Raw genomic sequence first — 12,187 nt, 5'->3', positions numbered from 1 at the left:
CTTCAGTTTAATTTTACAGGGGTAGAAAGACTCATTTGGTTCAACTGTCTTTGTGCTAACAATATAAAGGGACTTGGGTTCAACAATTTGTTGATAGAGCCCTGTTGTCTGGTGCCCCCACAAACCTTGATTTCTCAAACAGAGTTAAGATGATCCTTCACATTTCAAGTCCTATTTTTTAACAAATCTCAAAGGCAAGCAGCTTATATCTCCTTGCCTAATAAAAATGCATACTTGATGACTATTAAATTGACCCTTGCTCGCAGTTAACTTCATAGCATCCAAGGAATTTTGCTAAACACCCTCTCCCTCACAAGCCATTGAATAGACAGTTAGACCTGAATAAATAGCTAAGTAATTTGCAGTATTTTAAAATCAGACAGAATGCAGTATTTCTTAACATTTTCTTATTTCAGAAGATTCCTTTTCTTCAAATTCCCATGCTCTTCTTCTGACTGACATCACAATCTATGGCAAACAGTAATATTAAATGACTATTTTATTACATGAATAAAACCCAAGGGTTGCTGGGTGCAGTGTTCTGGGTCCTTAAGCCAGAAGGACTGGGTTCAAATCCCACTTGCTCCCACCTACATTTTGCAGAGGATGTTGTGTAGCTGACCTGAGGGGCTGTTAAGGCATAGTCATAATGTCCTACTACTGGGCCACAGACCTGAGTACAGAGGTACATCACAAGATCTGAACAGATTGATTAAGAGATATCTATATCTTGAACCTACTGTAAAGATCTCAAACTTTGTCACAAGTACATACTTGAAAAATAGTCCAAAACAATGTTGAATAAATAAAGATTGCACTTACAACTGTTCGAAGTTCAAACATGAAACCGAAGGAACATGAGCAGCTAAAACAAAAAACGTTTAATGTAACAAAACTCAATAGGAAAACAAATATTTACTTGCAGGGAGAAAAAAAAAATCTTGTTCCGACATTTTATGCTGTTTAATTGCCCTTCATTAGTTCAGAAAGCATTCCTCAAAAAAATGGTACCAAATATTTCATGCTAATGTCATTTCAATATATGATATAGTGTGCTTCATGACTAGAAATAAAAGCACATTAGATGTTGCATGTTTGTATGATACTTTTTAAAAATCAACATAACAGCAAATAATTAAGAGGGCTGAATCAATGGAAAGGCAAACAAGGATTGATATCAAACTACTCACACATGAAACACCACCATAAAAGGTATGGATACCCAATTTATTTCATGGGTGGAAACTGCTGACACTTGAAAATTAAGATATGTTAAATTGGGGAAAAAAATCTGAATATTAATGCCAGACAAAAGAATGCATCAAATCCATGCAAAAGGTTATCCAAGACTAAGGCATAGTCTAGTACATAATCAGTTGGAACAGAAGAAAAAAGTTCATAAGCTGCTTGTACAGTTGAATGTGATGAAAACAGTACTAAAATGATATATCAAAGTTTCTTCCATTCCATGTCATCTGGAGGATTCACAGCCACTGTTTTTTTGCCCACCTCAGACCAATTTGTGCTCAGAACCGTGCCTCCAGATTCAGTCTGCAAAAAAAAAATTAAACGCATGAATCTTAATTGCTAGCCCAAAATAATAATCACTTGTCATGATCCAAATTTTTGTTGATAATTTGGATGTATATGGTATAATCAGAGTATATTTTGTATAGTTGAAGAGTGTGGTGCTGGAAAAGCACAGCCAATCAGGCAGCATCCAAGGAGCAGCGGAATCAACATTGAGCATAAGCCCTTCATCAAGAATGCTTATGCTCGAAATGTCGATTCTCCTGCTCCTCTGATGCTGCTTGACTGGCTGTGCTTTGGCAGCACCATACTCTACTTTGATCTCTAGCACCTGCAGTTCTTATTCTCGACTTTGTATAGTAAAAGTTAACAGAAATGCAAAACAGTTACAATGTGTATTGTCCAGATGTTGCTGCATGGCAGGGTTCCTGGATTGTAAGAGTTCCCAAATCAAAGAAAAACCGAGCAAATACTCTGGCTACTTTCAGTCACAACTCAAATTTGCTGAATTGAATAACATTAGTTGATATGCCTCCATTTCTTGGGATCTCCCATTTATCAACTTCTGACTTACAAATGTGAACTCAGACAGAGATCAATTTTACAAACTTGACATATGAACACTCCCTGTCTTACGAAAGGCTCTTCGACAGTGACATGCAAGGTGTTCCAACTTGCGTTCAAATCAACTCATGAATGGATTCCAGAACGAAACCCATGCACAATGCAGGAATTGCTTGTACATGGTCAAGAAACAATTTTGGAAAATGGAAGGTAAACATTATAAATTGATTAATGCCATGTTGATGGCAGGAAGAAAAGGAAATTAAGATGCTGAGGCTATTACTGCTACAAACATTTACTCCAAAGTACACCAAAATAACTTTAAGGAGCTCTCTGTTAGTGGAGTGTGAAGACAGAGTAAAAAAAAATTCAGTGATGGTGGCAAAATAAATAATTGAAAAAAGTAATTGATTGTTTCTGAATGCAAATATCAGTGCTCATAACACATGGGATCGACAGGTGACTGGCCTTCAGAATTCCCAAAAAGCCTACTTAACACCAGAGAAACAATCTTTGAGCAGTTGCTTTTCCAATCTCAGGCTGTTTCCAGCAATGCTTTCTGACAGGCTCAACTGCATATTACTAACGAGCCAATCTGCAGAAACCATGCAGCATTCGGTTTGGACTTTCTATGCCATTATGCCAAGGTCGTCCATTCAGCTCAAGCACGTTCCACGACTCAACGAGATGCGGCTGATTTGTGGCCTTAACTCCATAAAGCTGCCTTTGGTCCAAATCCCTTCATGCCAAATTTAAAAAACTTCATGCCAAATTTAAAAATAGTCCAGCATCCTCTACCATTTGTGGAAGAGTGTTCCAAACATCTATCACTTTGTGGGTAGAAGTGTTTCTTAGCATTTCTCTAACAGTCTGGTCCCAATTCTCAGATAATATCCTCTAGTTCTAGTGGGTATTAGACAGTGGACAGTTATCTTTATTTAGTAAGATTTTTTTCCTGTTAATATTGAGAAGGCTTCCATCAGCTCATCATTCAACATTCTAAATTCCAGAGAAAACTGGCTTAACTGGTGAATTATTTTCTCATGACTTAACACCCAACATCCAGGTATTATTCTTGTTACAAAGCCAAAAGATCCTTCCTAAAATGTGGTACCTTGATCTGCTCTGAGTACTCCAAGTGGTGACTAACTAGGGTTTTGTCAGCATACTGTTTGCATCCTTGCACTCCAGTCCTTTAGATATTAAGGACAACATTCCATTAGCTTTCCTGATTTTTTTCAAGCACCTATTTGTGATATTTTGAAGAACTAGCCACCTCAATCCCCACTTAGCTAATGCACGGAATTTAACTTCATATCCCAATCTATCCTTTCTGGGTCCAAAATGGATAACCTCACTCTTGTTTACATTAAATTCCATCTACCAGTTTTGCCCATTCACTTAGTCTGCCAGAGTCAGAGACGTACAGCATGGAAACAGACCCTTCGGTCCAACCAGCCCATGCCAACCAGATATCCCAACCCTCTAAACCTTTCCGATTCATATACCCATCCAAATGCCTCTTAAATGTCGCAATTGTACCAGCCTCCATCACATCCTCTGGCAGCTCATTCCATACACGTGCCACCCTGTGCATGAAAAAGTTGCCCCTTAGGTCTGTTTTATGTCTTTCCCTTCTCACCCTAAACCTATGCCCTCTAGCTCTAGACTCCAACGCCAGGGAAAAGACTTTGTCTATTTTTCCTATCCATGCCCCTCCATTTTGTAAACCTCTAAAGGTCACCCCTCAGCCTCAGACGCTCCAGGGAAAACAGCCCCAGCTTGTTCAGCCTCTCCCTGTAGCTAAAATCCTCCAACCCTGGCAACATCCTTGTAAATCTTTTCTGAATCCTTTCAAGTTTCACAACATCTTTCCGATAGGAAGGAGACCGGAACTGTGCACAATATTCCAACAGTGGCCTAACCAATGTCCTGTACAGCCGCAACTGACTTCCCAACTCCTGTACTCAATACTCTGACCAATAAAGGAAAGCATACCAAACACCACCTTCACTATCCTGTCTACCTGCAACTCCACTTTCAAGGAGCTATGAACCTGCACTCCAAGGTCTCTTTGTTCAGCAACACTCCCTAGGACCTTACCATTAAGTGTATAAGTCCTGCTAAGATTTGCTTTCCCAAAATGCAGCACCTCACATTTATCTGAATTAAATTCCATCTGCCACTTCTCAGCTCATTGGCCCATCTGGTCCAGATCCTGTTGTAATTTTATACTGTCTGCAATGCCTCCTACCTAGGTGTCAGTGAATTTGGATATTTGACTTTATGCCATTATCCAAGTTTTTAATAAATAATGTGAATAATTAAGGGTCTAAAACAGATCCTTGTGGCACACCATTAGTCATATTCTGCCAATGAACATCCATTATCCATATTTTGTCACCTGCCACTCAACCCACTTCCCAGGATGCAGACAGTAGTTCAAATCATGACCATGGGGACCAGCTAGCAAAACACAATCTCACCCTCAGGGAACCCATTCTGAACCAGAGGCAGAATGACTGGACTGAGGGGAACGGTTACATTGTGTACTTTCAGTTTTAGAACGGTTTAGGCACAAAGGAACAGTGCTCAAGTTCAGAGAACCTTTAGCAAGCATTACAGATTTACAGCTTATTTATTGCCCCATGAGGTTTAAGCTTAGCTCTGGGCTTAATCATGTAATTCTAACATCATTTATGCTTCTGTCAATCCCATTGCTCTCTAGGAATGGCAGCTAGACTCCCCCATATCTCTTCATTGATTTCTGATCCTCTGTTGTCCAGACCTAGCCATAAGTTTCCATTGGGGCTGGGAGTCAGCCATGAAGTGGATTGAGAGAGAATTTGAAGCCTAAGGTAAAAGGCATGCAAATGGTTGGGAAGAGGAGTTTCTGAGAGTGGGTGGGGGGGGGGGGGGTGGGAGTGCGCAGGTGGGGAATTAGCAGTATCTGCCTTCCACTGTTATAGATTAAATAAAACCTAGGCCTATGTCATTTTTCAAAGTTTATATAAAATTCAACTGGCTCTGAATTGACACTCCCTTTAAAATTTTCAAAACCTTTCTCAGTCAATTTACATTTATTGGGTCATTATTTGTAATGCAATTTACATTATTTGGGTCAGGTGGAGGAACAGAGGGATCTTGGGGTCTATGTACATAGATCTTTGAAGGTTGCCACTCAGGTGGATAGAGTTTGTAAGAAGGCCTATGGAGTATTATCGTTCATTAGCAGAGGGATTGAATTCAAGAGTCGTGAGGTGATGTTGCAGCTGTACAGGACTTTGGTTAGGCCACAGTTGGAGTACTGTGTGCAGTTCTGGTCGCCTCACTTTAGGAAAGATGTGGAAGCTTTGGAGAGGGTGCAGAGAAGATTTACCAGGATGTTGCCTGGAATGGAGAGTAGGTCGTACGAGGATAGGTTGAGAGTTCTCGGCCTTTTCTCGTTGGAACGGCGAAGGATGAGGGGTGACTTGATAGAGGTTTATAAGATGATCAGAGGAATAGATAGAGTAGACAGTCAGAAACTTTTTCCCCGGGTACAACAGAGTGTTACAAGGGGACATAAATTTAAGGTGAAGGGTGGAAGGTATAGGGGAGATGTCAGGGGTGGGTTCTTTACCCAGAGAGTGGTGGGGGCATGGAATGCGCTGCCCGAGGGAGTGGTAGAGTCAGATTCATTGGCGACCTTTAAGTGGCATTTGGATAGGTACATGGATGGGTGCTTAATCTAGGATAGAAGTGCGGCACAACATCGTGGGCCGAAGGGCCTGTTCTGTGCTGTATTGTTCTATGTTCTATGTTCTATGTTGCAATAGAGTGGTCTCTGTGAAGCTACTTTATAATGGTGAGTTCATTAGCTCTTTCAAAAAGTTAGACTTGATATATCTGGGACCTTGTGTATTGTCAGCGTCCTAATACACTAAGGATAGTAACAACTTTGTGCATGAGATGAAACAAATTAAATGTCATAGAGTCTGTGGGGGAAAAAAAAACAAAAAGAGGAACCCTGAACCTAACAATAGAGCCTTCAAGATAAATTGCAAGTACCCCTGAAAAGAATATTTTTACCCTTAGCTACACATTAAGCAAGGGTATGTAGCATCATGGGTGTCAAGAATGATCATAAACTTGTAGGTGCATAAGCACTTGGCAAGTAAGATCAAATCAACCAAATATGCATGGTTATCAGAAGCAATCATGCAGGAAACAGCATGATCTGTATCCTAAAAAACACAATTACAGATGCTGTTAATCAAGCAAACATAGAAATTGCTGGAAAAGCTAGAAGTCTGGCAGCATCTGTGGAGAGAAATCAGAGTCGACATTTCAAGTTGATTGGCCTTTCTTCAAAGCCAATCTATATCCTGTCAGTATCTGCACTGTCAGATGGATGAAAATGTGGTTCAAAACATCATCCATGATACAGTACTCAAAGGCTGAGGGTCTAAAAGGAGCAGCAAGCTATAAACAAAATGAGACAAAATCAACATACGTGCAAAGTAGGCAAGCTTGAAGGGCAAGTAACCTTTGGTAGTTATGCAGAATAAAAGAGGTTAAGCAGCAAATGATAGCAAAACACATTAGAATGGAGTATGATAAAAATGTGGACATTCAAACTGAAAAATATAGATATTAATGTATTAGATGCATGAAATAAAACAAAGAAACCAGACACATTAACTGAACACAATGATAACGGCAACCAAGAGATGGCTGCAGCCAGTTTAAGACTTGCAAATGCATCTTCCTAGGTATGAATACTTCAGGAAGGGAGAGAGTGGGAGAAATAGCAAGTTGAAGAGAGCAGATGCACTAAATTAGAAAAAAGTGACCTAATTTGAAAACCCATTGGATTGGGCTGATGAATTGAAAGTACAGGACAACCTCGATTATCTCAACATGTGTGGGGTGTATTTTGATCGGATAAAATCGGTTTATAATGTACTTCCAGTAATATAAGCAAACAATATAATCAGATACTGGACGAGGAATGTAGTAAAACATCTAAAACAGGCAAGCATTAAAATATCAGATAATTTAATTCAGAAGTTAAATGCTGTATGGAAAATGTTTCTTGTGTCAAGACAGTATATTCAGAATTGTTATGCATCCCAAGTAAATAGCCAGAATTTGACCTAATTCTGGGTAACAAAATAAACAAAAGGAATAGAAGCAAAAAGGACAATTTGCCTTTGGGAAATAATTATAAAACAAATTTTAGCACAAGAATTACAAAGAGCTTTAAAATGCAGCATCTGTGGGGTGAGAAAGAATGTATACTTTGAGTCTGGCATGTAGACCTATCATTACTTGTGATAAGGCAGTATCACCAAGCCAAACTTACACATACACAATTATTTTTGCAGGGTCCAATGACTCTAAAGAAGGATAAAGCAAAGTAGAAAATCTTTTATTTTGCTTGACAAGGTTTACTTTATTTACTGACATATACTGTCACACAAATACATTAGAAATAAACACCCAAGAAAAATAATACTTACAAATGACTTGTTCATAGCACGCTTCACTTCATCAGACCCATCAGCATAGATTTTCTGAAAGAGTTGGTTTAGAGCAGCATCTCCCTCAGGTTTTTCATCATTTTCCTCTTGTTTAATTTCCATTACTAGTTTATCCCAATTCTTCGTGCAGTGAGATGAGGATGGATACCGCTGCGGCTGTACTAAAATTATACAAAATAAAGGGACATTAGCAAGAACATCCAGCCATCTGAATAATCAAAACACTACCACCTTCAATAAATGCATTCAAAAGAAAAAGTACATTAAGGATCAATATTACAGAAATCTCCAGAAGCAGCTTCAGTTAAATATACCAACACTAACTGAAAATTGCCAGTAACTTCAACAAGCTGTACTGCCGATTTCATCACTTGTTTCCAAATAGTGCACAGGAACACAAAATCCAAATTATTTTAATGAAGCTACATAAATTCATTACTGCTCCAAAATCCTAAACAAGTTCATGTAAAAATGCTATCCAAAAATCAGTCATTTCCTAATCTGTTTAAACTCAAAACTTCAAAGCTAACTTTCTTCAGTTATTGTACACAAGAATTCAAACATTTCTCTCAAATCTATATTTTGGAATTTGACCATCCTTTCATTATATTCCCTTTTTCTGCTTCCTGTGTTAACGTAGGATGGCAAAAGGTTAGTTTGGAATTGTCATGTTTGGTTGAAAAGAACAACTAGAGCTTCTGTTAATCATATACTAAAGATCAGATGATTGATAGTGAAAAATTTGCAATACTTATGCATTATTAAACAAAGCACAACATCGAGCCACAGGGGAAGTAACCAGTTTTTTAAAAAAAACTCTTTCACCAAGTAAGATTATTATTGTAAAGTCTAGTATTTGTTGTTTGTCCTTAACTGCATTTGAGATGATGGCGTGGCCATCTACTTTAACTGCTGCAATCCTGGGAGTTTATCCCACCTAAAATGAAGGAACAGCAATATAGTCTCAAGCCTGCATTGTTGGTGGTTATTTAGAGAAAAAAAAATCATTTGTGGGACATAGGAGACACTGGCTGGATACAGTGTCTTTGAGAAGGTGTGAACTGCCTTCTTGAACTGATGCAGTCCACATCCTGTAGATAGATCCACAATTCTGTGTAAGAAGGGATTCCAGCATGTCGATCCAGTCAGAATAGAACACTATCAATATATTTGCAAGTTTGAAAGCGGAGTGGCTTGCAGGGAAACTTGGAGGTGGTGATGTTGTAACGTATCTGCTGCCCTTCTTCTGGATGGAAGTGGTTAGGTATGTGGTAGGTACTCTCAAAAGGTTTTCTGGTGAGTATCTGCAATGCAATGTAGAAAGTACAAGATAGTAGTTAGTCTTGGAGAAGAATTTACAGGAAGAGGTGTTCCCATAACTGGCTGCAATCATCCTCCTCTGTGGTAGAGTCCATGGTTGAGAGGGTACTTTCACAGAAGGCAAGATGCTATAGTACATCTTGCTGATGGCACAATGTTGCCACTTAAGGGGTGCACAGGATGCTAATTAAGCTTTGTCCTGGATGGCACTGAGCTTCTGGAGTGCTGTTGGAGTTACATTCATCCAAGCAAGTTGACAGCATTTCAACACACTCCTGCCACATCGCGCTCATGATATGGACAATTTTTGGGCAGTTGTGTTCAGTTAATTTGTACAGAATTCCTTGTTCCTGACGTGTTCTTGTATTCACAGTATTTGTGTGGTTGATCAAGTTCAGCTTCTGGATTAGAGTGGTGTTGGAAAAGCACAGCAGTTCAGGTATTCCTGATGAAGGGCTTTTGCCCGAAACGTCCATTCTCCTGCTCCTCGGATGCTGCGCTTTTCCAGCACTATTAGTCCAGAATCTGGTTTCCAGCATCTGCAGTCATTGTTTTAACCTAGTTGATTTTAATCCTACTGCATATGGATTTGATATGCTCATTATCTGAAGAGTTGCAAATGGCACTGTATGCGACAAAATCATGAACTAACATTCTACTTTTGACCAAATAACAAAGGGAAAGGAAATGGCAAAGCAAGATAAGATGGTTGAGCCTGGAGGCCCATGAGGTACATATGCAGTGATGCTCTGGGCCCAAGATGATTGGCCTACAAAAAGCTTAATGATATTACATGCTAGGTATGACTTTAAGCCAGTGGAGTTTCCCAATTCTCACCAATTCCAGTTTCGCTTGGGCTCCTTAATGCTAAATTCAATCAAATGCTGCTGTGATATCAAACATACTCTCACCTCACCTCTTGGGTTGAGCTTTTTGGTCCATGTTTGCACCACGGCTGTAATTAAGTCAGAAGCCGAATGGCACTGGCAAAACCAAAACTGAGCATCAGCGAGAAGATTCTGACAGATAGTATTGTTGTGACACTATATAACTTCCATCTAAAATTACATCTGCCAACTGTTGACAATTGTAATAGCCTTAGGGTTGTAGGGGATTTTAATTATCCCAATAATAAACAGGACATTTTAGATCTAAGTAGTCAGAGGGAACAGAATTCTTGAGATGCACCAAGAACTTAATTTGGCTTTTACATAGCAAGTCCAACAAAGGGATATGGTTCTGGTCTTGTGTTTAGGAAATAACGCTGGACAGGTAGATGGTGGGGCACTGGCATTTTGATGCTATTGATTACAATTCAATTAGTGTTAATTGAATTATGGAAAAGACCAAGAGTGAGCAGAGTTAAGACTTTTAAACTGAGCAAAGGTTAGTTTTGTTAAGTGGATTTAAGAAAAGGTGCATTGGGAAAAGCTACTTGAAGATAAATCTCATGTTGGAGCAGTAGGAAGCATTCATAGGAGAAGCTTCGGGGAGTTGAGTAAATATGTACCTAAAAACAAAAAAGGTTGGTATATATTAGGAGCAGCCTGCAAGCTTCTTGACATTAAGGAGAGATGTGGCAACAGAAAAAAAGAGCTTTTATCCGACATCACAAATGCAAAACTACAGAAAGCGAAGAGAATTATAACAAGGGCAGTGTGATACAAACAAAAATTAGGAAAACAAAGAGGTCAACAAATTGATTCACAGTAGTACAGTATGGAAAACAGATCCTTTGGTCCAACTCGTCTGCGTTGACCAGATATCCCAAATTGATCTAGCCCCATTTACCAGTATGTGATCCATATCCCTCTAAACCCTTCCTACTCACAAACCCATCCAGATGCCTTTTAAATGTCACAATTGTACCTGCCTCCACCACCTCCTCTGGCAGTTTTTTTCCAAACATCACTCTGAAAACGCCCCCCTCAGGTCTCTTAAATCCTTTCCCTCACCTTAACCCTATACCTTCTAATTTTGGATTAGATATAGTGCTGGAGGACTGCAGGATGGCTAACATTGAACTTTGTTTTAAAAAGGTAGTGAGGGATAACCTGAATAACTACGGATCAGTCAATCTAACCTTGATGAACATGAGTTGGAGGTGCCGATGTTGGACTGGGATGGACAAAGTTAAAAATCACAACACCAGATTATAGTCCAACAGGTTTACTTGCAAGCACTTGCTTTCAGAGCACCACTCCTTCACCAGGTGATTGTGAAGATCATTATCGCAATTTATCGCCAACTGAGTCCAGTGTCACAGAGATATCATACATCAAAAAGATTTAAGTCTTGCTAGTCTGGTTTCTGTTCTTTGATACATAAATCCCAGAACAACTTTTAAATTACATCCTCAAGATAGGTCTACTTTTCTAACAATAGGTGTGCAGACTGTGTCCCAATGTTTAGCCAAACCGACAAGTCCTCTGCTTAAGTCCACAGAGTTTTACATGGATTCATGCAGTTTGAGCAAAATAAAATGCAATTCTGCAAAAACAAATTCACCCCATAAACTTATAGGAGCAACACAGTGCGAGAGAGTGAGATGAGGTATACGTCTGTGAGAGGGTTCATGTGTGGGTGTGTCTATGCGTGCATATAAGAGAAACAACCTGCATGGGTGTGTGTATGCATGCATGCAGGACTGTGCATGACAGAGTGAGAGAATCATGCAGAAGGGTCACCTGTAGTGTGACATGAACCCAAGGTCCCAATGGAGGCCATTCCCATGGGTACCAAACTTTGTTATCAGCTTCTGCTCAACCACACTGCATTGTTGCTCATCCCAAAGTCTGTCTTGGAGGGTGGTCACCCAAAGGTTTTGGTACCACCAAACCTTAAACAGATCATTATGCACAGAGAACTGCCCAGCCTTCAGGACAACAACACAGTACAACCCTGTTGTGACAGCCGCTGCAAGGCATGTCAAAGTATCGACAACACGGATAACACCATTTCATGTGTGGGCACCTCCCACTACGTAGACGGTGAGTACTCATATGACTTGGCCAATGAGGTCTCTCAAACGCTGCAGGCAAAGATGCCCTAATGCATGGTACATTGTCGTAATGTCTGCTTGGTCTTGCCAAAGGATGAATGGACACCACACAACAGTCACCAGGCAGGACCGTTTCCTCCCAGTCGGGGTACACTTCAGTGGTCTGGGACATTCGACCTTGGACCTTTGGGTGACCATCCTCCAAGGCAGACTTTGGGACAAGCAACAGAGTGGCTGAGCAGAAGCG

General features: G+C 39.9%; 1 protein-coding gene across 2 annotated transcripts in view; it reads right to left on the bottom strand.

The window, feature by feature from the left end:
* Positions 1-866: 866 nt before the first annotated feature.
* The window catches only part of sugt1 (SGT1 homolog, MIS12 kinetochore complex assembly cochaperone), a 73,893-nt gene continuing 62,572 nt past the window's right edge, over positions 867-12,187 (bottom strand). For both annotated transcript variants that reach the window (XM_072578174.1, XM_072578175.1), the window contains exons 12-13: positions 7,599-7,780; positions 867-1,551 (exon numbers count right to left, since the gene is read on the bottom strand). In XM_072578174.1, coding sequence (XP_072434275.1) covers positions 1,450-1,551; positions 7,599-7,780 — 284 coding nt within the window. In that variant the 3' untranslated portion in view covers positions 867-1,449. The remainder of the gene's footprint in view (positions 1,552-7,598; positions 7,781-12,187) is intronic.

Source organism: Chiloscyllium punctatum, chromosome 9 (genome assembly GCF_047496795.1).
Source record: "Chiloscyllium punctatum isolate Juve2018m chromosome 9, sChiPun1.3, whole genome shotgun sequence".
Taxonomy (NCBI): domain Eukaryota; kingdom Metazoa; phylum Chordata; class Chondrichthyes; order Orectolobiformes; family Hemiscylliidae; genus Chiloscyllium; species Chiloscyllium punctatum.
The sequence above is the reverse complement of the archived record's forward strand: the minus strand, read 5'-3'. Positions and strand labels throughout refer to the sequence as shown.